This window comes from Eschscholzia californica, unplaced genomic scaffold, assembly GCF_041429995.1.
Source record: "Eschscholzia californica isolate CP2 unplaced genomic scaffold, dmEscCali1.0.p SCAF_3, whole genome shotgun sequence".
Classification (NCBI taxonomy): domain Eukaryota; kingdom Viridiplantae; phylum Streptophyta; class Magnoliopsida; order Ranunculales; family Papaveraceae; genus Eschscholzia; species Eschscholzia californica.
In genome coordinates this window covers 849537-877271 of record NW_028238420.1, presented here as the reverse complement: position 1 = coordinate 877271, position 27735 = coordinate 849537, and the positions used below count along the sequence as shown (strand labels likewise).

Below are 27735 nucleotides of genomic sequence, written 5' to 3'. Positions count from 1 at the left end.
GATTAAAACTTTAAATATTGAAACTTTTAAGATTAAAACTTTAAATATTAAAACTTTAAATATTAAAGCTTTTAAGATTAAAACTTTAAATATTAAAACTTTTAAGATTAAAACTTTAAATAATTAAAACAGAAGTCACATTTAGTTGAAAATTTTAAATATTAGAACGAAAGTTATACTCCGTATTATTTTAAGATTAAAACTTTAAATAATTGTAGAGGTAGTTTCTCAAAGAGGCAAAGTGCGTTGTATAGGGGAAGATATACAGACTCTAAGAGATAAGTGGAGGTAGTGGTGGAAAAATAAGGAACGTCGTCTTAAGCAAGGAAGGGGAAAAAAAGGAGAGTGAGTGAAGAGATTGTAGAGTGAGTGAAGAGATTACAATTTATCATTTTGATTGTGGAACCCATTTTGTTAGGTGACACGATTTAATAACTCGCTTTCTTTTAGGATAGTAGCTTTAGGATCCTATACAAAAAGAAAGGATAGTTCTTTAGGATAGTTGATTTTGTGTTAAAAATCTTTGATGAGCGAAATACTACCAGCGTCCCACATAGGAATTTCAGCTACTATATATGCAGACTTTCGTCACAAAATTCATTACACCGTCATTTTTTCTCTCTCTAGTCTCTCAACCACTGCCATTCTTTCTCTCTCTAGTCTCTTTACGCTCCAGTCTTCTTCACACTCGAGGTCTACTCTCTTTCTTTCTCTCTAATATATATATATATATATATATATATATATATATATATATTAGCATATTACCTGCTTTTCTTTCTTTCTCCTTTCTTTCTCGTATATCTCTATATATAATATATATGTTTGTCAAACTGATCTTGAAGATCAATTCAACTTCTTAAACTCAATCAGAGAAAGTAAAATAAATCAGAGAAAGTAAAAGTTTTACTGTAAAACCTAAATTTATTTAAAAACTTTAAATATTAAAACGAAAGTTATATTATTTTAAGTAAAACTTTAAATATTAAAACGAAAGTTATATTATTTTAAGTAAAACTTTAAATATTAAAACTTTCAAGATTAAAACTTTAAATATTAAAACTTTAAATATTAAAACTTTTAAGATGAAAACTTTTAAGATGAAAACTTTAAATATTACAATTTTAAAGATTAAAACTTTAAATATTAAAACTTTTAAGATTAAAACTTTAAATATTGAAAATTTTAAGATTTAAACTTTAAATATTAACACTTTAAACATTAAAACTTTTAAGATTAAAACTTAAATAATTAAAACAGAAGTTACATTTAGTTGAAAACTTTAAATATTAGAACGAAAGTTATATTCTTTTAAGATTAAAACTTTAAATAATTGTGGAGGTAGATTCTCAAAGAGGCAAAGTACATTGTATAGGGGAAGATATACTGTGCACTTATTCCGGGGTTGAATTACATGTGATAGAAAGTGATCAAAGATTTACAAGTTAAGGTAAGGGAGGAGAGGAAGTATATAGGCTCTATGTTGTACAACACGATGACAAAGTCAAAGATTTCATTCATAATTTATGTGTGAGTGGTATACCCAATGAAAGAGATGCATTATACTTGAGAGTTAATGCAATTCTGGATAAAGGGTTTACACCTACTATGTCTGTTGAAAAGGCTGTTAACCTTCTTGAAAGGGCAGTCATCGAAGCCTGTGAAAAACCCTTTAAGGAAGGTGGTTTTGGAGGATAAAGTGCTGGTATATTTTCTAAAATACTTTTTATTGTTTATTTAACTACTACTACTACTAATTACGGTATTTTTCTTCGTTTATCTGACTCTAAGGGATAAGTGGAGGAAGTGGTGGAAAAATAAGGAACGTCGTCTTAAGCGGCGAAGGGAAAAAAAATAAGAGTGAGTGAAGAGATTACAATTTATCATTTTGATTGTGGAACCCATTTTGTTAGGTGACACGATTTAATAACTCGCTTTCTTTTAGGATAGTAGCTTTAGGATCCTATAAAAAAAAAAGGATAGTAGCTTTAGGATAGTTGATTATGTGTTAAAAATTTTTGATGAGTGGAATACTACCTTAAATGCTGGACACAGAATAGGATGACTAATACCTGTACGAATTTTTTCTTTTATCATTCATCGCATACTACCTTAAATGTTACCCAACAAACTTTGGTAAAAAAGTGACTTGCTTGGAAAAGTTGGTGGGAAGCACGGATTTTTCATTTTCAAAGGTAACGTAGTTTAAATTTAATTAAGTCCCCGATAATTGTACAACATTTCTCTATATTGATGGTTGTTCAGGGCAACGATCAAGAAGGAGAAGGAAAAATGTTGTTTGGTCTTATGAGACAAAAGGTGTTTTCATCAAGATTTACTTCCTCGGTGGTAAACTTTACTTATGATTTCAGGATACGATGAAGTCTTAACAACTATCTTGGCTCAAAGTATGCACGCCTTGACCAAAATTGAGAACGCTCGAAATATAACTGATAATGCCAAGTAAGGGACTCCGAAATATCAAATGACTTGATAATATAAAACCCAAACAATCTTCTCTCTTAATAACAAAAGAATAGGAAAAACAAGAGTCAGAGAGAGAGAAATTCGTTGGATATTCTGGAGGGGTTATGCCACTTGATTTATAGTAAACAAAGGGGTTCACATGCATTGGATGTGCCCATCCATAATGGGTTATCATGCCCGTTCATCACGCCTCACTTTGTGACGGTGAATTCAAAAAAGGAAGTGGTGCATCCCTTCATTTTCTATTCATCTACTTCCCTCCATTATTTCAAATTTAAAAAATTATCCAACATTCCCCCACCCGATGGCGGAGCGAGGAATTTTTGGTTCTGGGGCACATTTTAGTAGTATCAGATAAAGATTTAAATGAACTAAAAAAAATCGTAACATATATACATAATATATATATATATCATAGTTGACCACACCGAATTTTCATTTTTTGACACAAAACTAAATTATATATTTTTTTCAATTTATTCCAATATGAATATGAAAAATACTAATTCGTCGTAAGAATGTGAAATAAAAATAAAAACTAAATAAAGTAAACAATGAAAATTTTATTAGATATCGTTAGTTGATTAAAGAGATGTGAATGTTCAACTTTCCATGAAGAGTTTTTTTTTTATGTGAAGGGCTCAAAGAGTTGAGTTTAGAATAAATATAAATCCATTGACGAAAAGAAACCTACCATGGACGGAACCTGGATCTTCAGTTAACCCTGACTAACCTAAAATTAGTCGAAAAGTAAATTTTCACTTGTCACATATATGTATTTGTAAACTACAACTCAAAGACATTTTTTTTGGTCCACATACTATCTCTCTATCATCATTCTCACATATATTTAAATTTTAAATTCAAAATAAGTTAATTTTAGACTTCCACATAACACTACAAAAGTCGGGGCTTTTTGTGACGGATTATTTTCGACGGAATTTTTAAAGCCGTCGTAAAAAGTCACTATTGTCGACGGATTCGTATAATTCCGTCAAGAAAATTGTGAAATTCCGATGGATTTCCTCTTTTATCGTCGGAAAGACATGCGCGACAGGCAACAAAAATTTGTGGGACGAAAAAGTATTTCCGACGGTACTTGATTCCATCGGAAATATTGGTATTCCGACAACCTTTTTTTCATTTTCCGTCGAAAAAAGGCTTGCTTGAAAAATATTTCCCTGGCGCGAAAAATTTCCACCAAATTCTCATAGAATTTTTCCGGGAAAATGATTTCGACAGAATTAGTTCTGTCGAAATAAAAAGCCCTAAACAACATCTACCCCTTTCCTTATCGATTCCTTAACTCTCCTACAGTTTCTAAAAAAACCCTAAATCAACACCCTAAATTTTCACTCGATTTCATCAGTTCAACTCTCGATTTCTTCCTCTCTCTCTATGGGTTCAACTCTCGATTTCTTCCTCTCTCTCTCTCGGTGGGTTCAACTCTCGATTTCTTCCTCTCTCTCTCGGTGGGTTCAACTCTCGATTTCTTCCTCTCTCTCTCTCGGTGGGTTCAACTCTTGATTTCTTCCTCTCTCTCGGTGGGGTCAAGTCTCGATTTCTTCCTCTCTCTCTCTCGGTGGGTTCAACTCTCGATTTCTTCCTCTCTCTCGGTGGGGTCAAGTCTCGATTTCTTCCTCTCTCTCGGTGGGTTCAACTCTCTCTCTATCTCAGTTCTGAAAAAAGCCCTAAAACAACAACACTCTACTTTTTCTCTCGATTTCACTTGGCCTTTTTTTTGTTTCAAGTTATTTAGTGTTCATTTGAAGGTGGTGAAGAAACATCTAGAGTTCAGTGGAGCTACTGAAGAAGAAGCATATACAGTTCGGTGTAAGCACCCATTTTTCTTCTTTTTACTGTTGATCTGTATTTTAATTTCATTTCTTCTAATTATTGAACTAGTTTATACATCTAGAATCATATGATCTTTATAAAGAAAAAAATACTACTAGGTTAGGGTAGTTCAGTTGTTCATCAAGTTATACTACTAGGCATTATTAATCTATTAGTATTAGTTAGACTAGATTAGCTAATTACAACTCTCTAGTCTCTACTTGATCTATGTAATGTGTGTGTAATTTGGTTACTACTTAGGCCATATCAATCAACATGTTAAATTAGAGTGGCTAATTAGAACGGTAGGAAATCGATTGATTTAATGAATGTGCGATTTGGCAGATGGTGATCATTTTAATGAATGTGCAATTTGGTTTCTTCTGTGTTTAGATCTGTCATTATCTTTGGATCTTCTACTGTAGGGTTCCTATTAAAGAGACAAGGAGCTAGAGTTGCATCAATTATTTGTGCAGTTACTTCTCGAGGTGGATTGAGAAGGTGAGGTGACATAATACAACTAGTTTCGATGTCAGTATATATCTTCTAGTGTCGTGTTGTCAATCACATTGCTGTTCTTTGTTTTTTATTCGTGTTTCGACATTGGTAATTGTATTTATATTCATGTCCCGTATTCTTGTTCCATGATGTTGTCAATCACATTGCTGACCCTCTAGAAACGCACGATATTGATATGTGTTGAGTCTTGTAGTATTTTTAATTCAATAAAGCCATGATTTGTTGGTATATGCTTATGAAGACTACGGCCTAATTCACCAACGCCAACCACAACTACCATACCTCTTTTCCCAATCTTCTCTTGCATTTGTCTTAGTTTCATAGAAATAATTTCAACTCTGATTTTCTTGCAAAGAAGCTTTCTCTCAATTTCAACAATCTTCTTAGACTTATTAGACTGTCAATATATAGTCTTATTTAGACTTCTAGTTGGGGCAGAGGGTGGAGGCACTAAATCTAATGCGTGTTATTTGTTGATTTCCTGTGTTGACCCTCTTCCTCTCTTTTTATCCTTAAAAGCTTCCATCTTTAAGTTTATAAGCTTCTACACTTAGTATTACAAGAATGTTGGTACAAAAGTTCATGAAATTAATTTTCACAGACAAGTTAATTTTGAAGACGTGTGGTTTTGTTTTTGTATCACCGGTAACCTAAAACAAAGGTCACATAACTCTTTCACTACACATAAGTACTTGTATGAATTCAGTTTCCTCTTTGTCCTCTTAAACTTGATTCTTTTCATAAAGATCGGCCAATCAGCAATCCTAAAAAGTTACCTTGCCCTCATATTAAATGAGGAAGTTGTTTGAAGAATCCGTGCTTCATAAGGGCAGTTGTCAACATGTGTGACTTCTTTTTATCGGATAAGAATTCGTGTAAGTTGTAACCTTTTCTTGCTAGAATATTGTAAATCAAAACTTGTCAGCTTCCTCTTTGTTGTATTGGGTGTGTTTTCAATCTTAAAAGTCATTCCCATATTTGGTTGTTTTAGCTTTACTTACAGACAGTTTGATGCGAACTGATTTGAATGTTTTTTTTAGTGTGTGTAGCGATATGATCCTAAATACGAAGCAACCGAATTGCACTTTGAGGACCTGGCAAGACGATATGGGAATCCTGGTATTGTGCTCAATCTAATTAAGGTTTATTTCTATGTCCATTCCGACGTCTCTCGTCCCCTATGATAATCATTGTCATTACTAATTTTCTGATCATATTCTTTGTTGTACATGGGGCATCTTTTGAGTATACTTATACTCCGACTGTCCTACTGTTCCTTGCTTGATTTTAATAAATTTGCATGATTTATCATTTATAATTAATTATGTTTCAAGTACTTAAAGCCCAGGTTAAAGTCGTCTTTAAAAATTATGGGGTATGCAGACTGCTGAAAAAGACCTAGAGAAATGATGCTACCGCGTGATTTTGCTAATGCAGTTGGTTATCTCAACCAGATTTTATCAGAAGAACACCTGAAATTTATTCAATGGGTGCTGTTGCAAGTGAAGCGCTGGATTTGACTAGTTTTTACTACAGTGGGAAGTCCGCAAATGTCAAAAAAAAGCAAGATTCTCTCAGTCGAACAAGTACAACCAGGTTATAGCTTCATTTTATTATTGAAGCAGTCTTGGTCAAGCCACAAAGTTGAAAAGCCTCTCAAATTTTCTGACCCTACATTCTAATTTATAACTTACTAAATTCATTTTGTATATATGTTAATGCAGTTACCATCACAACTCATATTGTTTAGGGTGCTGAATGGAATATCAACTGGACGCTTGATTTTAGCTTCGGTTTAACTCGGTTTGTTTTATTGTTTACATATTGACTTTGTTATCTTGCAGTGTACTTTTATGGAACCAATAGTTGGAATCTTAGACCTTTATAATGAAATATTCACTAGTTTTAATTTCTTATTCTTGTGAAGATGACCATTTTCAATTACTTTTTGGTTTAGTTATGCAGTTTGTAGATGAATACAAGTTGTATGTTATTTTGTCATCAGATTTGTATTGTTTAAGTGCTAATGCTCCTGCTGGCCTAGCAGTAGCAGTGGAAAACAGGAAAACCAATATTGGGCAGCAACAGCGGAAATAGGAATAACAATATTTGTAAAAAAAAAGTACCCTATTTCCGACGGAGTTAATGAACAGACCCGTCGGAAATAATTGGAGGTATGTTATTTGCGTCGCCTCTTTTTACGACCACTTTCCAACGGTTAGCCGTCAGAAAAAAGGATTTCCCCATATTTTCGACGGCTTTAATCCGTCACAAATAGACTTCATTTTTTGTAGTGTAAAAATAAATGATTCCTTAACAAAAAAAAACATAAAAATAAATGAGATTTGCGTAAATTTTATTGATGATTGAATCATCGCAGAAATGCATGAAACTAACCATTTGATGTTTGTTGGTTATTAGATAAATAATAAAAATCATAGATAATTTTCGGGCAAAGATATAACATTAACAATAGCTTAGATGAAGTCTAATAAAATGGAAGTGAAAACTAAATTAACAAAAAAAATGGCCAGAAAGGGATAATGTCAAGAGTAGGTGACACAAATTGGAGCCAAAAGTTAAAATAGACAAATATGGGGGACAACAAGAAAGTAACTCAAGAAATGAGAGAAAAAAAGGCAAAAAAAAGCACCAGCTATTGGACTCGAACCTGAGACCTTTAAAGTACAAAACAACCTAAGTTAGCAATAGGCGAACTACGACTAATGTTACAATTCTCACTTATTAAACTTAATATAGCTTTCTTCTGACCAGAGCCAGAGAACGACACACCTCCGACGTGGCTCTTGGAACTCACCTTTGGATCGTGGGGGCACGTGCCCCACATGCCCCTTGGTGGGTCCGCCCCTGCCCCCGCCATTTTTTAAACACTGAAAGTTATAAAATAACTCAATAGAACACAAAACATAAAATACAAAATGAGACAAAACAAACAACTTTGACATTATTGTAGAAACTTGTACATACATGATAGGCATCGTATGGATTTGAACCTTCTCTTAGTGCAAACAACTCAAAGCTTTATCAGAATGCTATGGTGAACGTATCTTGAACCAAGAATCTTTTAGTGATGAAATCAGAGTCATCGCACATACTTGTTTTGGTGAATCAGAGTGTTTATACTCAGCACATTAATGGCCATGTGCAATATCCCTTTCATGAGTCTTCTTTAGAAAACGGTTTTATTTTATTAGGAAACGACCTGATCTCCATACTCACTTAGGTAAGTCCACTTGAGGTGTTTCCGCGAGGCACCACTTACAAAATTAGGACTTATTAAGGATTATTATCCATCCTTCGTCTTGCAGAAAACCAATACTAGCTCAGAAACGGGAAAATATAAAATGCTAGTATTCCATAATCGCTAAAGCTTTAACTTGTTGGTACCCGTTGAACTTTGCCTATCTATTTCAAGACATAAGTTGGGTTTCTGTTAAAGGCGATCAATCTTCATTCACATACCTTAACCCATTTCTTTTTTCTTTAGAGATAAGTTCTCTAGATAACTCGAAAATCATTAGAGAATATTAATCTAGATAACAACATTAGAAAATATTCCTCTAGATACAAAATTGACTCAATACAATCAACCATAACTTTACATGAATGACAATTGACAACACTAGTTTTGGCCAAAATATTTTATGAGTGACGGTTTCTCAATCGTCTACAATTTGTCTCATGTAGCTTATCAAAGTATTCATCTCTGAGCTTCTTTCTAGTGCACATTACTAGAGAACTCAAATAAGTCAATTTCAGTGAAACTAAATCACCACTTGTTTCTTGGATGCCCAAGACAACAACATCTCACAACACGAGGATTCATGTATGGACCCAAGATGAATCCACCAACTTGTGTAATTGTATTCTCTTAATACAATGAGATATTCTTTTAAAATAAAAATATCATGTCACTTTAAAATAAATGGTCCAAAGGAACTATAATTGTACTCTTACTCAATACAATTTTCATTATATTCTTCACTCAAGAATATGATTATTCATTTCTTAGAATTTTAATTCTAAGGTCACCGTTAACTTTAACATGAAAGTTAGAAGTTACCATTCATTTCTTCCACAAAAATGAATTATAGTATGACGAGCATTATTAATCACTTGATAAATATTTTGATGCAAACAAAATAATGTTTCTTTATTCTGTAGACTTGAATTTCTCAAATGCATATCTCTTCTAAAATCTTAATTAGAAGGTTTCACATGTTCATAAAAAACAAAATTTATTAAACATGATATACATTTTAGTACAACAATAGTGTGGGCAAAATCACTTTTCTCCAAGGCTCATAAATACCGCTTCAAGTGGTTAAACAATTGGATTCCAAAATCAAATAGTTCTCACAAACTATAAATTGGACCAACACTAATGTTAAGGGTTTCATGTATCCTAAAAATCACAACCAACCTTAACAATGTATTATGGCTAAAAGATATTTGAATATAGCATGATTAACAAAAGATATCAAATCTACTCTATTTTATCACATAAAATCATGCATCAAATTTAACTGAACTACTTACAGATATTCTGCTTATTTTATTCATTGGGTTCGCATGATCATATGGAGAAATGTTAATTGAAATGACTTCCATTTCAACTACAAATTACTGTCTAAAAATTGTTGTAGGATATTGCTAATAGATTGAAATGGAAAAAAATCAGGAAATGATGTTGTTATACACTAAACTTCAAAGCTCGATAAATCGATTCTTTTAGACAGTAATTCGCCCCCTTCTGGTATAAACCACGAGTACACAACGGGTCAGGAATTATGCTTTCAGGATACGATGAAGTCTTAACAACTATCTTGGCTCAAAGTATGCACGCCTTGACCAAAATCGAGAACACTCGAAATATAACTGATAATGCCAAAGTAATGGACTCCGAAATACCAAATGACTTGATAATATAAAACTCAAACAATCTTCTATGTTAATAACAAAAGAATAAAAAAGCAAGAGCCAGACGAGAGAGAAATTCGTTGGATATTCTGAAGGGGTTATGCCACTTGATTTATAGTATAGAAAGGGATTCACACGCATTGGATGTGCCCCAGCCTCTCTTGAGGCCGAAAATTTATTTATGTGAGAAATGCGTGTGTGGCGTTTTTGTTGGTGTGCGAGAAACGTGTGTGGTTTTGTGTATTTACAAAACACGTGTTTGAACTATTTTTGAAATAATATTTTTTTTCCAAGGTTGAAAAATTATTCAGGGGCCGACACTTTCGTTCAACGAATTTTAATAATGATGTGGAAATTTTTTTTAGAGTTGAAAAAAAATTAAAACTAATTACATTAAAAAAAAACAAAAAAAGAAATAGGAGAAGCTCTTGGCCGTTGGATTTTTTTCCAACGACCAAGATCATCCCCAACATGACCGTTGGGAGTCCCAGCCGACTGTGGTTGGAGGGTGGGATGGAGGCCAAAAATTTGAATTTTTTGCCTCAGCCCGACCCTCACTGAACTTGCTCTAAAGGTTTATTGACGTCCGATCAGGTGTCGTTTTCGGGTGGGAATAATCTGAGCCGTGTGTTGGACAATAAGTATGTTGATGGTAAAAAATCATTTTTCGAGGAATTTGGGTATGCATGGTAAAAATGGGAAGAATTGGAGTTAAAACTGAAAATGAAGAGAGATAAGAAGGGATTGCACTAAACTAAGCTGAGCTTTATTGCATTAACAAAACATTAGAGATTTTCCAAAAAAAAAAAAAAACAAAAACAAAACAAAAACAAAACATTAGAGAAGTGATTATGCTCAATAATACGAAATATTGTAATATATAGGAATTTATTGTGGTATTCAATGTCAAATTTTATGCCCATTTAAAATCATTAACTCAAATTACCTCAACAATTAACAGGTCTCACTGAAAGCACGTAACCATAATAGCCAGTGGTTGTTAAAAATTGTGGGAAAAACAGACGTTTCCCACACAAAAATGTTGAAAGTTCAAAAAAATTCACCAAAGCCGATATAATTGACGCAGCGGAAAAACTGATAAAAGAATTAGAACTCCGTCTAAAACTTTAAAACCTAGAAAAAGTCTTAGAACTCCGTCTAAAGACTATAGAACCGAAATTAATAAGAATAAACTAAAATACTGAATATTATTGATCAACTTGAATTGAATAAAACAACTCCTAGACCCCCTTTATATAGACTTAGGGTTTCCTTAACCTAATCAAATTCTAATAACAACTTCTAAATAAATAAAATACTTGAATCTAAAACCTAAAAGATTTCTTAAAAATATAAAACTGCTAAAAATAATAATTCTCTACGAACAAAAATATTATACTACTAAAATAACTAGATTTTAAGATATCCAAGATACTTGGAATATCTCATGAAAATCTCCCTGTATCAGTCTCCTCCACTTCAAAAAAACTCGCCTCGAGTTTACTGATTGACTTGAATGTTATCTTGATTGGTACTCCCTTGATATATCCTTCTCGTGAACTATGCATAGGAATTACCAAACTATCAGATTTGACTGAAGATTTTATTATGACATAGAATATTTTCTGTCCATATTTGTAATTTGACCCAAACTCACTTTTCAGCCCAAAAATAAACTTGTACAGATCATGAGTATAGTGATTGAAAATTATGAACTTCGATGAAGACTTTCGAATAAAATTACTTGTCAATCCATGTGAAACAATTTTAGATTCGCATAATTTTGAGAATGGATCTTCGTATGAAGGAATTTTAATTGGATTAAAGTCTAACTTGCGAAGTTCTTCTTTTGAATCAACTTCCTTTGATTCAATTTTCCGAACCACTTCAATTTCCTGAACAACGTTCTTTGTCTCAATTTCCTGAACAACTTCCTTTAACTCAATTTTGTTAACAACTGACTCAATTTCTTGAACAACGTCTTGAACGACTTCAATTGACTCAATTTTCTGACCAACTTCTTCAGAAACAAATCCTTCATCGTGTAAATTGATATTAGGAGACTTATCCGTGAACATAATAATGTTAGATTTTGATTCGTGAGTAATATTACTTGAATTTTCTATGCTCACAATTTGTGGTGGTTCAACATTCTCTAAGGGAGTCGTTTTTACCTTTTTAATAGTTAAGTGAGGTTGTTCTTCCCTCCGAAATCCAAACTTCCTATATTCCCGTTCCTCAGCTTCAATTTTTAAGGCCAAGTTGTACGCCTCCTGAATAGTCCATACTGTAACTATCCCCACTTTTTCGGAGGGGCAAATTGATAACAAGAATACTAAAATACTGAATTTTATTGATTGAATGAATCACTGAAACAACTTCTAAGCCCTCATTATATAGACTTAGGGTTTCCTAATCTTGGTCAAACTCAAATAACAATTTCTAATAAATAAAATACTACTTTCCTAAACCTAATCAAATTCTAATAACGACTTCTAAATAAATAAAATACTAGAATCTAAAACCTAAAAAGTTTCCTAAAAATATAAAACTGCTAAAAATAATAATTCTCTACTAACAAAAATATTATGCTACTAAAATAACTAGATTTTAACATATCCAAGATACTTGGAATATCTGATGAAAATCTCCCTGCATCAGTCTCCTCCACTTCAAAGAAACTCGCCTCGAGTTTACTGATTGATTGGAAGGTTGTCTTGAATGGTACACCCATGAGAAAACTTTGTCGTGAATTGTGCATGGGAATCACCAAGCTATCAGATTGGACGGGAGACTTTATTAAGTCACAGAAAACTTGCGGACTATAATTGTGATGTGATTCAAACTCCCTTTTCACTCCAAAAATAAACTTGTATAGATCATGAGTATAGTGATTGAAAATTACGAACTTCGATGAAGACTTTCTAATAAAACAACTTATCAATCTACGTGAAACAATTTTAGATTCGCCAAATTCTGAGAACGGATCATCGTATGAAGGAACTTCAATTAGACTAATGTTTGACTTCCGAAGTTTTTCACCTTCCTTTGTTTCAGCTTCTTGAACAACGTCCGTTGTCTCAATTTCCTGAACAACTTTCTTTGACTCGATTGGTTGAACCACTTTCTGTAACTCAATTTTCTGAATAATTTCTTCAGAAACAAATTCCTTACCGTGTAAATTGATATCAGGAGATTTATTTGTGAACACAATAATGTTAGATTTTGATTTGTGAGTAATATTACTTGAATTTTCTATGCTAACAATTTGTGGTGGTTCAACATTCTCTAAGGGAGTCGTTTTTACCTTTTTAATAGTTAAGTGAGGTTGTTCTTCCCTCCGAAATCCAAACTTCCTATATTCCCGTTCCTCAGCTTCAAGTTTTAGGGCCAAGTTGTACGCCTTCTGAATAGTCCATACTGTAACTATCCCCACTTTTTCTCGCAAACTAAATTTTAATCCGCTTAAAAATCGATTTGCTACAACATCTTCATATTCTATAATGTTCTCCATATTGTTTCTTTGAGCCAGTTTTGAAAACTCCTCATAGTACTCACCCACCGAAAGCAATCCTTGTCTACAATTCTGGTAAGTCATAAACAAGTGTTGTTGATAATCTGGTGGTAAGAACCTCTCTCTCAGGTTTTCTTTCATAGACGGCCAATTCTGGATTGGAGCCCTTCCTTGCCCCACTCTTTGACGTTGTAACTGATCCCACCAAACAGCAGCACTTCCTTTCAGTTTACAAGCAATAATGTTTACCATCTGTTCACCAGGAACAGTATATGACATATTCACTTGCCGCTCAACCTCATGTAGCCAATCAAGGAACTCTTCGACCGACAAATAACCATTGAAGAGTGGTATTTCTTCCTTGATTTTGTATTCATCATAATATCTACGCGGATATAATTGGTTAGGATAATAGTTACCTCTATTTTCTTTGTTGCCAACATATTGTTGAAGTGGTTGTTCTCTGCCTTCGTTTCCGTTAACAGCTTGGTTGTGGGCGAATCCCTCAACACGTTCTCTGTTAATAGGTTGCCTAGGGTTTGTATTGACATTCAGGTTGTTAATCATCTCCATAACTTGGGTTAGTTGATGACTCAAACCGTCAATTTTTGCCCACATGACATTGTTACCTCGTTCACCGTCGAGGTTTGTGTTTCTAACTTCGTCTTCTGCCATTAAGCCAGGAGAAACCTTGCTCTTGATGCCAACTGACGCAGCGGAAAAACTGATAAAAGCCTTAGAACTCCGTCTAAAGACTATTGAACCGAAATTGATAACAAGAATACTAAAATACTGAATTTTATTGATTGAATGAATCACTGAAACAACTTCTAAGCCCTCATTATATAGACTTAGGGTTTCCTAATCTTGGTCAAACTCAAATAACAATTTCTAATAAATAAAATACTACTTTCCTAAACCTAATCAAATTCTAATAACGACTTCTAAATAAATAAAATACTAGAATCTAAAACCTAAAAAGTTTCCTAAAAATATAAAACTGCTAAAAATAATAATTCTCTACTAACAAAAATATTATGCTACTAAAATAACTAGATTTTAACATATCCAAGATACTTGGAATATCTGATGAAAATCTCCCTGCATCAATAATTTTCGTAGTAATCTATATTGTTTAATGTAAGAAAATAATGATACGTAAGAATGTTTGTCGACAGAACTTAAAAATGGTCACTTCCCCTCATAACTTGTATTTTTGACATTATAATGAAATTCTTGTTGAAATTGGAACTGATTTTGGCTCGGCCTGACTCATCAAACTCAGAAACGCAATGTACCATTGCGTTCGTCTCATTGAGCTCTTAAACTTAGAGCCAAGAATCACTCAAATCCGATTCCGGATGAATGAAAAATTCAAGTTTAAAGTTTGTTCGAAGATAAGTTGAAATAGGGACTAAAACAACAAATAGGGCAAAGTCAGTTTTGGGGCATTTGAGCGAAGCGAGCACGTCCAAGAGCTGGACGGATCGCGTTCACTCCGCGAGATTGGACAAGATCTAACAGCTTCACTGGAGTGTCCTCGGTATCACAGTGGAATTTGTCCAAGAGCGTTGGATCCGACATGATCCAACGGTTGGCGTTTTACCCGAGATCTTCACAGGTCTAAATCCAACGGCCAATTCGTTCATCTGTTGAGAATTTTAGATATCTAATTTCTAACACTAGTATTCACAGGATGTCATGCATAAGCTAATAATGATGAACTAAGTAAACTAGTTGCATAAATACCTTTATCGCTAGTTTTCCCTCTAACCTTTCCAATCACTTTTGAGAAGACCAAGAGCTCAAATTGTAGTTCCTCTACTTGGGACACCAAACAATCACCTTGATCTCCTATCTTGTTTCCAGCAAGAACACCAATGGTGGTTAGATGAAGAACACCTTCTTCTTTGAGTAGATAAATAGTTGGGAATTTTCCCTCTTTCTTTCTCTACTTGATGTTGTAGAGGTTGAAAGCTTCTTGAGAATTTTCCACACCTTATTCAAGTCCCTAAGATACATTATATAGAACTATAAGTTAGAGTCTCATCCTAATTAGGTTTCCTAAAAGTGTCTTTTGAATAAGATTGGGAAATAGTCGAAAATAGAAAGTACTTTATGTTTTCTAATTCTCTTAGTGTGGCCACCCCATACAAGTCATTCTTGGGCAGATCTAGTCGGCCCCTTAAGGGCACCCGGCCAAGCATGGCCGACCCCTCTTTTGGACCCAAAACATCCCTTTGGTGTCCCGACCCAAAATCACTCCATTCGGCCCTTTTGTACTATCTTTGCCTAAACTTCTTTTAGGCCTTTTGTACTATCTTTGTCTAAACTTTTTTTTAGGCATTCTGGGCATATCTTATGGGTCTCACTCATGCGTATATGCCTCATTCCTCTATCCATATCTTCCGATCAAGTTGACACTCTTTGTGTACCCCGTTGTAGGATTCGGACGAAGTTAGCCGCGAATCACTTCGTAATTCGACGATCATAGTTGTTTTCTAGCTAAACATTACGATCCCTAATTCATCCGGACTTGATGATCTTCCTCATCAATTGTCCTATACGACAAATTGCTCGCATTGCATCCTTGGTCGAAGGACTAACTTGATCGGTAAGCATGTCAACGCATAATGAATCAAGTAAATAAGTTCATGTAAAATCTAAAAACCTCTTCACTAATGGTCTTACTCTAAAATGCAAGTGACATACCATATTGAGCGACATCTATGTTCCGAAGCTACAACACCTTGATTCATAGTTTAGTACATTTCGCCTCGATTTTGGCCTCACGGACATACACTCCAAATATGAAATCACTCAAGAATGGTTTGTTCGTATGTGTGAGTGTGATCACTAACATGGACTCAACACATAAAAATGGGTGACAACAATATTTTGGAACGAATGATCTTCTAAAAGGAAATAGCCACTAAATGGAGTGGGGAAGCTCACTCGCCCTTCTCACCCATTCCACCCTCTAAGGAGGCCTTCTAAAGGTTAGCGGATACAAGAGATGGAATGACGATGGCGGTGGATTCCCGAGAATGTCGACTTCTTCATGATAGAACTTTTCAAGCACTTCCACATTTGTTTCTTGCTTCGAATACTTATTCATGAACAAAAACACCAGATCTGTTCGTGAAAGGAATATTTTATGTGGTCGGATATATACACTCTCTGACTAGAAATTTATGAGAGGATCATAGATTCTAGAAAGTCACATGAAGTTAATTTTCTTACGGATTTCAGCCATTTAAGAATTTGTTTTGTAAGTTAGAGAGTATTTTTCGTTTATGCACTTGGGTAATGACTCCTTCGTCTAATTACCTCCAAATTTTTGTAGATGACAGTGCGAGGCGCTCTAAATTCTGCACTCGACGAGGAAATGGCTGCCAATCCAAAACTCTTTTTGAAGGGTGAAGAGGTATATGTAGAAACAATAAGTTTTTTCCACACATTTATCTCTTCTATTGTTCATAATATCATGTTTGTGTATCACTGCTGTAGGTTGGTGAATACCAAGGGGCCTACAAGGTTAGATATGCACAACTATATAAGAAATGTATATGGTTCCTTATTTCCTCTGCATTTCAGATTTCAAAGGGGCTTTCGGATAAATATGGTCCTAAGAGGGTTATCGATACTCCCATTACTGAGGCTGAGGTTCTTAACGAGACCTTTACCACAAATTTGTTCTTCCTTTGTTATACTTTCCAAGCTAGTCATTACTATGTTATTAGCTTTTGTCAGTAGTTATATATGTTAGATTTTGCAGAAATTTTCTTTTCATTTTAGAGTCAACTCACTGCATTTGTGCTGCATCCTGCAGGCTGGTTTTGCTGGAATTAAAGTTGGTGCAGCTTACTATGGTCTTCGGCCTGTTGAAGAGTTTATGACGTTCAACTTCTCCACGCAGGTACTAGTTTCATATCTGTTTAGCTGAAGTCTATGGTATCTGCAGAAATTTTAGATTTGTAAAACAAAATTGAGACACCCGATGCCAAACAATCAAGCATAAAATAAACAATTACGATAGTTAGATTCTAAACTCTGGTGCTTGTAAGTTCCGCGATATGACCAAGATAACATGCTCGAAGTGGCACAAATTCTAGAATGCATGTCAAAGCACCATAGCCTAGTGTATATTAGCTCTATATCTCCATTGGTTTAGTTCTTATGTGTTTTCTTATACAACTATCCAATAGAATATTGCGTTCCCGTCTCCATTTTTGTAAACTATTCGAAGCCTTCAGTTATCGTGCACTTTAGGTTCTCATCATGAGATGTTAATAAGCTTGAGCTGTAGGTGTGAATATATTCGGTTGGCTATATTCTCTGATTTGTGGCTTAGTTATGTACCTGAAAAATTTCTGCTGGAGCTAATTTTGGGTTTGTGGCAGGCAATTGATCACGTCACTAATTCGGTAGCAAAATCAAATTATATGTCCGCTGGTCAGAGCAAGGTACCTATTGTTTTCAGAGGGTCAAATGGTCCTGCTGCTGGGGTTGGCGCTCAACAGTCACAGGTGAGCAGTTTTGTTTCCTGATAAAATTGTATATGTGGTACTGTTATCATGGCATAGAGCCATAGTGTACCAACCACAAAATCTGTAACCTGCAATTTAGGATAGTGTTGACATCTGAACTACTATTTGATATGGCTGAATTGCTACGATTCTGTAAAGATGCTCAGATCATCACAGGCCTCCAGTCTCTATTTGTTCTTTACTTGCAACTTGTACATAGTAGGTAAACCACACTTAACTAGAAATGGTAACTCTTTAAGGGATTTCTATCATTTGCCCCAAGTTAAGGCACAAGTTTTTTCCTTCTTTGAGTTAGAAATCTTGGAAATCAGTGATGGTTGTTAAACTTTAGATTGTAAATTTAGATGTGTAAAACAAGTTGTGAGTTGTTACACCCAAGGCCAAGCAATCAAAGCATTGTTAGAATATATAGTTATTCCCACATTGTTCAATTGCTTAAACTTCTCTCTTGTATTACTCTTTATAAAGATCTTATGTAATAGCTAGGAAATCAATACAATCAATACAATTTCTCTTTTCTTACATGGTATAAGAGCCTAGTTCTTCTTTCTTGGGAATAGTTAGTCAATAGAGTCTTCCGCTTTGCCGGCGGCGGTAGTCCCATTAATGGCTACCGTCCGCCGGACTTTTATCGGTTTTTAGTTCAAGTTTAGTGTTTTTTTTTTCTTTCCAATAAGAGTAGTTCTTTTCTATTGTTGAGATCTAATCATTCTTCAATACTTTTCTCAATAGTATTTGAAGATGATGAAGATTAACAAGAAGATGAAAGATCCAAACAAGAGTGATTTGTTAAAGAAATCACATGATATACTCTTCAATGATCTCAAGCATTTCAAATGTCAAGTCCTCCACAACATCAAATCTATGTGTATCCATGATCCATGAAGTTATATTTTGAGAGAAATTGGAAAGCTATTAGAGAGGGGGAAAAGAATTCATGGATTTCTTGTTAGAATAGTTATATACCCCATGTTTATCTTGAAACTATACTTATAGTTGTCCAAAATCTTGATTACAATATGATGCACATTAAGATAAATAAGCAATTGCAACTGTTAGACTGTAAATGTGGTGCTTATAAGTTTCAGGAAATGGCCAAAAAAACGTTCCCAAAGTGGCACAAATTCTAGAATGTATGTCAAAAGCACTATAGCCTAGTGTATATTAGCTCCGTCTCCACTGTTTTAGCTCTATTTTGATGTAGATTGTTGCGGAAGCGTAAAAGTAATGGAATCCACCATTGTTAATAAATTAAACTAACGAAATAAAACTGATAAAATAACGATAAACAATAAATTTGATTAATAATAAACTTGGTTGATAATATTTTCTGATCTGAATAACAAGGACATACCTGACTTCCTTTTATAGGAACTTAGAAACTTCTAGATAGACTCAAATTAGGATTCCTAAATATCAAAGATACTCAAATATAGAAACTTCTAAACCTAGACTTAGTAGGAAATACTAAAACATGGAAACTCCTAAACTCTAACCCTAATGGACTCGGCCATGAGGCCCTCTAACTAGTTCGGCCGTGAGGCCCATCTTGATGGTCTCCATCATACTCCCCGACCGAGAACGAACTTGCCCTCAAGTGAGACTCAACAATGCAATCCTTAATTCCCACTTCGAGCGAACGGTGCATTGGGGTCGAAGGACACCCACTTGGACGAAATCACTAGCTTCAATCTCATGGTGCAAAGAATCTTGTAAAAATAAATGTAGGAAAGAAACTTCCAACAAATTGCAACATCTCCCGTCATCTTTTAATTTGATGAAGAAGACCACAAACACCACATAATATTTTATGGAAAAATCAACCTTGAATTTCTTCACTTGAACGATCTTCCCACGTTCATCTTCGTGTTGCTTATAAACCAAACTCGAATATGGCTTAATTAAATCTAAACTAGAATGAACTGACCTTTTCAAGCTAAAAGAGGATAATTGACTTTGTTCTTCTTGTTCTTCCGTCATTGAGAAAATTGTATTTTTTTGTCAAGAACTTCTTCAATACCATCGAACACGGTGACCGAAGTAACATTCGAGAACTGTCTACTGGATTCAATCTTTGTCTCCACATATGAAAAATATTCATCTAAAGGAAGAAAAACATACCTAAAGATGCTTTTCAATGTAGTCCAATCGTCGACGAATTTTTTTCCTTGATCAATGAGTATCCATTGCATCTCGTTGAATTTTTCATAGACTCTTTTAGACAAGTGTTGTTCGATGACAAAAACCTTATCTTCGTCATGGACTTCTTGGTTTATAAACCAATCTTCCATCTGTTGAATCCAAAAATCTATATGATACTGATAATCAAACATAGGAATTTTGGAATCGACATTAATTTTGTTTTGATCTTTTCGATCAACATAGAGTTGTTGTGCATCTCTTAAAGGATCCCAACCTAAACGCGGAAGATTATTCCAACATTCAAGATGAGAAGTATTTAAAAAAAAATTATCTGTTCCCAGATTCTTAAAGCTCTGATACCAGCTGATGTTGATTGTTGCGGAAGCGTAAAAGTAATGGAATCCACCATTGTTAATAAATTAAACTAACGAAATAAAACTGATAAAATAACGATAAACAATAAATTTGATTAATAATAAACTTGGTTGATAATATTTTCTGATCTGAATAACAAGGACATACCTGACTTCCTTTTATAGGAACTTAGAAACTTCTAGATAGACTCAAATTAGGATTCCTAAATATCAAAGATACTCAAATATAGAAACTTCTAAACCTAGACTTAGTAGGAAATACTAAAACATGGAAACTCCTAAACTCTAACCCTAATGGACTCGGCCATGAGGCCCTCTAACTAGTTCGGCCGTGAGGCCCATCTTGATGGTCTCCATCATACTCCCCGACCGAGAACGAACTTGCCCTCAAGTGAGACTCAACAATGCAATCCTTAATTCCCACTTCGAGCGAACGGTGCATTGGGGTCGAAGGACACCCACTTGGACGAAATCACTAGCTTCAATCTCATGGTGCAAAGAATCTTGTAAAAATAAATGTAGGAAAGAAACTTCCAACAAATTGCAACATCTCCCGTCATCTTTTAATTTGATGAAGAAGACCACAAACACCACATAATATTTTATGGAAAAATCAACCTTGAATTTCTTCACTTGAACGATCTTCCCACGTTCATCTTCGTGTTGCTTATAAACCAAACTCGAATATGGCTTAATTAAATCTAAACTAGAATGAACTGACCTTTTCAAGCTAAAAGAGGATAATTGACTTTGTTCTTCTTGTTCTTCCGTCATTGAGAAAATTGTATTTTTTTGTCAAGAACTTCTTCAATACCATCGAACACGGTGACCGAAGTAACATTCGAGAACTGTCTACTGGATTCAATCTTTGTCTCCACATATGAAAAATATTCATCTAAAGGAAGAAAAACATACCTAAAGATGCTTTTCAATGTAGTCCAATCGTCGACGAATTTTTTTCCTTGATCAATGAGTATCCATTGCATCTCGTTGAATTTTTCATAGACTCTTTTAGACAAGTGTTGTTCGATGACAAAAACCTTATCTTCGTCATGGACTTCTTGGTTTATAAACCAATCTTCCATCTGTTGAGTCCAAAAATCTATATGATACTGATAATCAAACATAGGAATTTTGGAATCGACATTAATTTTGTTTTGATCTTTTCGATCAACATAGAGTTGTTGTGCATCTCTTAAAGGATCCCAACCTAAACGCGGAAGATTATTCCAACATTCAAGATGAGAAGTATTTAAAAAAAAATTATCTGTTCCCAGATTCTTAAAGCTCTGATACCAGCTGATGTTGATTGTTGCGGAAGCGTAAAAGTAATGGAATCCACCATTGTTAATAAATTAAACTAACGAAATAAAACTGATAAAATAACGATAAACAATAAATTTGATTAATAATAAACTTGGTTGATAATATTCTCTGATCTGAATAACAAGGACAGACCTGACTTCCTTTTATAGGAACTTAGAAACTTCTAGATAGACTCAAATTAGGATTTCTAAATATCAAAGATACTCAAATATAGAAACTTCTAAACCTAGACTTAGTAGGAAATACTAAAACATGGAAACTCCTAAACTCTAACCCTAATGGACTCGGCCATGAGGCCCTCTAACTAGTTCGGCCGTGAGGCCCATCTTGATGGTCTCCATCATATTTCTCCATTGTTTTAGTATCCGCTTAAGTTAACTATTTGTAACTGAGACTTTTTTATGCTCTTCATTTATTTGAAATATTCCATTTGTGCTCCCTTCTTCAGATCCAAGTATGATAATAAGCTTAAGATGTAAGTGTGAATTTACATACTTGTGGCTCCACATACCTGGAAAATATCTGCTAGAGCTGATTTTGGAGTTTTGCGACACAGGCAATTGGCAACCTCATTATTTCTGCTGCGTCTGCTTGTCAGATGAGCAGGTCTGCTAGAGCTAATGTACATATTGTTTCCAAAGGGGCCAAATGGTCTTGCTGCTGCAGGGTTTGGCGCTCAACACTCACAGGTGAGCATTTCTGTTACGTTTCTACTGAACTTCTATCCTAATACTGTTTCCTCATAATTTGTGAGCAATTTGTTTCCTCATAATTTGTAATACTGTTATCATGTGCAGTTTTACAGGGGACTTGGTCGACAGATTCGATTTGCCTCATTTGGCGTTAAGACGTCTACGGTTGACCGCTGTATAAAGGAGATTGCAGAAGATATTAAATACATATCGCTTGCGGTGCTAAAAATGACGAAAACCGAGGATGTCCAACAACTACTTCAAGAATTACGGGAATTACCGGGTTTCGACAAGAAACAAATAGGCAAGGCACTCGAGTATTTAGTAGAGAACCAATACAGGGCTGAAATTTTTTTGGAAATGTCTCTCGAAGAGAAGAGTTCATGGATTATCGGTTTGTTCCCAGGAGAAAGAATGACTGGCTTCCAGAGCGCGATGGGCGATGAACATAAGAGGTCTTAAAGAATCTTCGTTCATTTTCATTTCATTAGACCAGGTAGATATTGAAGTTACTGAACAAAGGATTTTACAGATTTTACCTTAAGCTTCGTATGTTCAATTGGAAGTTCTTGTTCAAAGATTGAACCTATTTTCTTTTATAAAAATCAAACCATCAAATAGGAATGCAATGAATATTTGGTTTTCAAAACGTATTTTAATCTCAGTTTCATTACTTCAAATTCAAATCTAACATTTTTCATCAAATTTAACAAACCTCACAGTTTTCTTTGACAAATACGTGGGAAAAATTGAGTTTTGGGTCAGAATTCTCCACAAGAATGTTGTTTCTTGGACTTAAACAATTATTACATCAATGCCCATGAATCATTAATGCTTTTTTAAGTATTTTTGAGAGCAGAGACTCAACATAGTAAGGTAGAGAGATGAAGTCGAGAGGTTGAGATGGATTCAGTAGCTATGGTTTCAATTGTTTCGGTTTTTTTTTTTATGAATAGGCTTTTGCCTAATTTATTAATTAATTTCAGAGGTTACAAGATTGAGTTTAACTAACTCAAAATCAGTTATAGTACTAGGATCAGGGAAATTCCCTATCTACCTCTTATTTAATCTATTATCGAAAGCAAAATCTGCAAGATTATGAGCCACTTGATTGGCTTGTCTTGGACAATGTTGGAATTTGATATTCTGAATATTTGTTGCTTCTTCTTGTACATGTGATATCACATTTCTGATCTTCCACGGTACTTGGTCTAAATCTGATGTACAAGCTTGTATCACTGTGATTGAATCACTCTCAATAATCAAACTATCTGTACGAGTAGTAACCGCCAATCGAACCCCAAGGAGAATTGTTTCTGCCTCAACTTCAAGAGGTCCATTCGAATCAATAGTTCTTGTGTCCGCGGCCTGATATACTCCCATATAATTTCTTTGGACTGCAGCAATTGATCCCCATCCATATTTATATGACCCACCTACATTTATTTTCATTGTCTCCCCATTCGGAGGTTTCCAGGAGATTTGTAGATTAATGTCTGCACCGTCTCGGATAATTTCTTGTTTCTCAAAAGCGTCATACAGTGATTTCGCTTCAAGAATAATCTGATCAATACTCGGAGCTTTGTTTTCGAAAACCTTCTTATTCCTTGCTTTCCAGATAAACCACATAATATATATTCCTAACTTCGGTGTGTTCCTGTGTCTCGAGTGCAAGAATTACCATAGGGGTTAATGGGTTTTTTAATAAAAATTGATTTGAAGGGGGTTTAGGCGGTGTTGACACTTTGGTGCTTACGAGAAGTGTGGTGATTTAGTTGTTACGAGGAAAGTTTTCCATGAAATGACTCAAAGAAATGTCTTTTTGTTAAATAAATCACTTCCATAGATAAACGTAACAAATTGGTCCCAGATTACATAGTTGTTAAATAAAGAGACAGTTAAAAACTGAGAGTAAACACTACATCAGTTAACTGAAAGGACTAAATCTCAATGAACCAGTCTTGAAGGGCCAAAGCTGCAATTGAGAGATTATGTGCCTCCATGTTACAAATTCTAGGGGGATGTTTGATTTCCACAGTTAGAAATTACAGCCGTCCACTTAAGTTTGTTACAGCGTTGGATAGGCCGACGTGACACACATTCTCGTTAGATAATAGTTCAACGATGGAGGAAGAGTCTCCCTCTAATATAAACTCGTCGAGCCCTAGGGTTTCTGCCATATCTAATCCTAAGCTAAATTCCTTCATCTTGTCGTGGATAGGTGAAACTGCTGGAAACTTCTTCATAGCCGAACCCATAATGTCCTCTTGATAGTTCCTGGCGATAGCTGCAACCAAAGCTTCTAACTGTTTAAAAGAACCATCCACATTAATCTTTATCGTGTTTCGAGGAGGAGTTAACCAACTAATGTCCTGCAGAGAAGAAACAGAGGTACTTCGATTAGAAAATGGGGAGGAAAAACTTACCTCTTGCTTGGTTGACTACCAGCAACATTGTAGGTCGACCCTCTTGGAGTGAAAGACTACATCGTTTCTCATTTTCCACCACTGCCAAAGAAGATAAGCGTACAATATCCATGATTTATTCCCTTCGTTACCAACATATATAATGTATTAGCCAAAATATTATTTGTCCGTTAAGGGGCTTGTTAAATACAAATGATAATATGCATAACATTTTAATTTTTGTAAAAAACAAATAAAAAATGCATTAGTCTAAGTGTTGTTGTTGAAAGAAAAAAGAAATGCGGAAACTGTTTCTTTCTTCACAAGAAAAACCGAAAAATGCATTAGCCAAAATGCTAGTATCAGTTAATGTGTGTCAAATGCAAAATATTTTTGCAAAAAAAGGTTTGAGCAAAAACAAATTTGTTTAGAAGTTAACAAAATTGTTAAGAGCAAACAAAGATTTGTTCAGAAATTTTCAAAAATGCTCTCCACGTTGATTTCGGGAGTAACGTTGTACTTGTACCAAATGTTTTTTTTTAAATATTATTCCATGTTTGGGTGTGATTTCCTATTATGTGTCCCATTTTGAGTTATTTTATTCGGAAATGATATAGTGACTTAGAATTTGGTACTTAGAGGATGACATGTTTCCTTATTTGGAAACAAAAGTTGTATCCACCGTAGTCAAACTTTGAAAAAACCTTGTCTTTTAGTAAATTCCACGTCATTATGTCACCCTCTGAGTCATCCTCTAAGTCACTCTAGCATCTCCCTATTTTATTTATCCTCTATTTCTAAATCTTGGACATACTGTTTCTAGTTCTCGTGGGTTACAGATCTTGCATATTGAGGGATACTTGAGTTGTACTTACCTATATAGCTTAACTTGGAAGGCCATTATGTATAATTTTTAAATAAACAACTGGATTTTTGGACACATACTTGATTAAGTTCCATAATTTAGCCCATGGGAACTCCTGACTATTCTGACTTAAAACAAGTCTTGTTTTGATGGATGTATAATACGATTTTGTGGTGAACAAACCTGAATATGTTGGAGTCCAGATAAGTTTGTCCTTTGAATGTTGAGATGTTATAGCGACTGAATGTTCAGATGTTATAAAGATATTGTTGCTTGGAATTCACTGATTGCAATATATGCTCAGAGTGGGCAATCTATGGAAGCACTTGCATAGGAGAATTTCAATTGAAACTCAGATGTTGTGGGTCTATTATAAAACTCCCTCACAAGAATAACGTGGTGTGCCTATAGTCAATTTAAGCGCCCCTGTAGACTTCACGTACTTTGAGATGTCGAATCTTATTTAAGGGAAATTTTATATACACTCACCATTTTTACCTGCCACACTCACATTCAGATTAACTTATCAAAATTGTCTTCAGATGGCGTTCTCTGTTATGTTTTGGTAAGAAGGTATCGATGCCTTATGTTATAAATCGACTTAATCTCTCCTACAGATTGCATTACAAGTTTGCACGAAGCTGCCAATATGTAATATAACATATCAATTCTATCTTGCCGACAGAAAATTTATCAAAATTATCTTCAAATGGTATTCTCTGTTATCTGTCGATAAGAAAGTATCGATGCCTTATGTTATACATCAGTTTCTTGTTTCCGACTGATTGCATTGTAAGTCGACACTGATGATGCATAAAAATGATCATCAGTTGACTAAAGTCAACGAGTCAAGAAAAGACCAAAAGTCCAAAGGGTCAACCCGTCTTAAAGTAACAGGACCGTTGGTCCCAAAGGGATCTGCCGCTGAAGCCCAAAACTGGGGGGGTCGGTGCGATCGTCTTAAGGGCACCAACCCTGCACTTCCTCAAATACAACCAGGTCTACCCTAGGATTTACGATGAGACTATGGAGGTCCATGTCAGCAATACCGATACCTTAATCCTGAAATATGGGGAGGTAAAAGTGCGCCAAATGCTTCCCCACTTAATCCGAATCTCATCAAATATCTCAGTCGGTTAGGATCTTAAATAACTTGGACTTCAATTATCTTCCACGCTGGAAACATCTCCAGAAGATATAATCAAATCTATCAAGAATCCTCGATTAAAGGCAACTACCGAATCTCAAAGATACGAGATAATTCCAAAGCGAAAAACCCTAATCATCTTACAACACGGTGAACCTCCACCATCCTAAAGTCACGGCCTAATAATAGTCAGTTAAACTGCCTATAAAAGGAAATTACATCGCCTTGAATAAGGTACAATCACTTTATGATAACTGAACATTTAATGTACTTTGAACCCACAGTTAACTCAATACTCAATCTTTGAACTGCAAGGGCAATCTGACTGTTTTAAGCGTTGGAGAGGTTTCCGAGCTTCTTGAAGGTGACCCCATAGGTTCTCATGAGCAGGAGCGGGAGCGTAACTGTTAATCGGATGAGATCCAACATCGAGATTTCACGATTTTGACTGTTCCCGAGGTTGACAAAAATCGACATCGATATGTAATGGACTATATCTGTTTTATCTTACCGACTCAAAATTATCTTCAAAATTATCTTTCAATGTTCCCCTCCGATATCTGTCGGTATGACTGCACCAATGTCTTATATTACAAATCAGTCCATCTTTCCAATAGTTTGAACATAGATTTGGTTTCATTTTACCGATGAAAACTAGGAGGGTGTTTGATTTTTGCACTTATTAAGTGATTTTTACTTAATAAGTGCGGGCCGGCAATTTTAGGCCGTTTGTTTTTTCACTTAATAAGTGAATATCACTTGTAAGTGGGGTCAAAGTAAGTGCAAAAAACTAAGCTCCAACTTGGAACTTATTTTTTGCACTTACTTTCTAAGTGCTAAAAAAGACATTTCTATCCCTACCGGATATAATAATTACCAATATAATTATAACTAAAAAGAAAATCTTAAACAATTGATAAGTAAAAAAATCTTTTTA

The 27735-nt window shown here is 34.7% G+C and overlaps 1 protein-coding gene and 1 long non-coding RNA gene across 4 annotated transcripts; both read left to right on the top strand.

Moving 5' to 3' along the window:
* The first annotated feature begins 614 nt into the window (after positions 1-614).
* On the top strand, positions 615-23030 carry LOC147547457 (pyruvate dehydrogenase E1 component subunit beta-2, mitochondrial-like). Of its 2 annotated transcripts, none has more exons than XM_086665584.1 (9): positions 615-659; positions 2266-2408; positions 16644-16724; positions 16808-16834; positions 16895-16957; positions 17130-17216; positions 17701-17826; positions 22246-22378; positions 22487-23030. In XM_086665584.1, exons 3-9 carry the CDS (start codon positions 16644-16646, stop codon positions 22534-22536), a joined length of 567 nt encoding a protein of 188 aa, XP_086521710.1. In that variant the 5' UTR covers positions 615-659; positions 2266-2408; the 3' UTR covers positions 22537-23030. The 2 variants fall into 2 exon arrangements, with proteins under 2 accessions (XP_086521710.1, XP_086521709.1); XM_086665583.1 differs by having other exon boundaries at positions 16895-16963.
* On the top strand, positions 3760-6663 carry LOC147547458 (uncharacterized). Of its 2 annotated transcripts, XR_015238510.1 has the most exons (5): positions 3760-4318; positions 4749-4824; positions 5883-5961; positions 6226-6438; positions 6567-6663. It is a non-coding gene; the product is annotated as an uncharacterized LOC147547458 (long non-coding RNA). The 2 variants fall into 2 exon arrangements; XR_015238511.1 differs by lacking the exon at positions 6567-6663 and having other exon boundaries at positions 5892-5984; positions 6226-6258.
* Positions 23031-27735: the final 4705 nt, after the last annotated feature.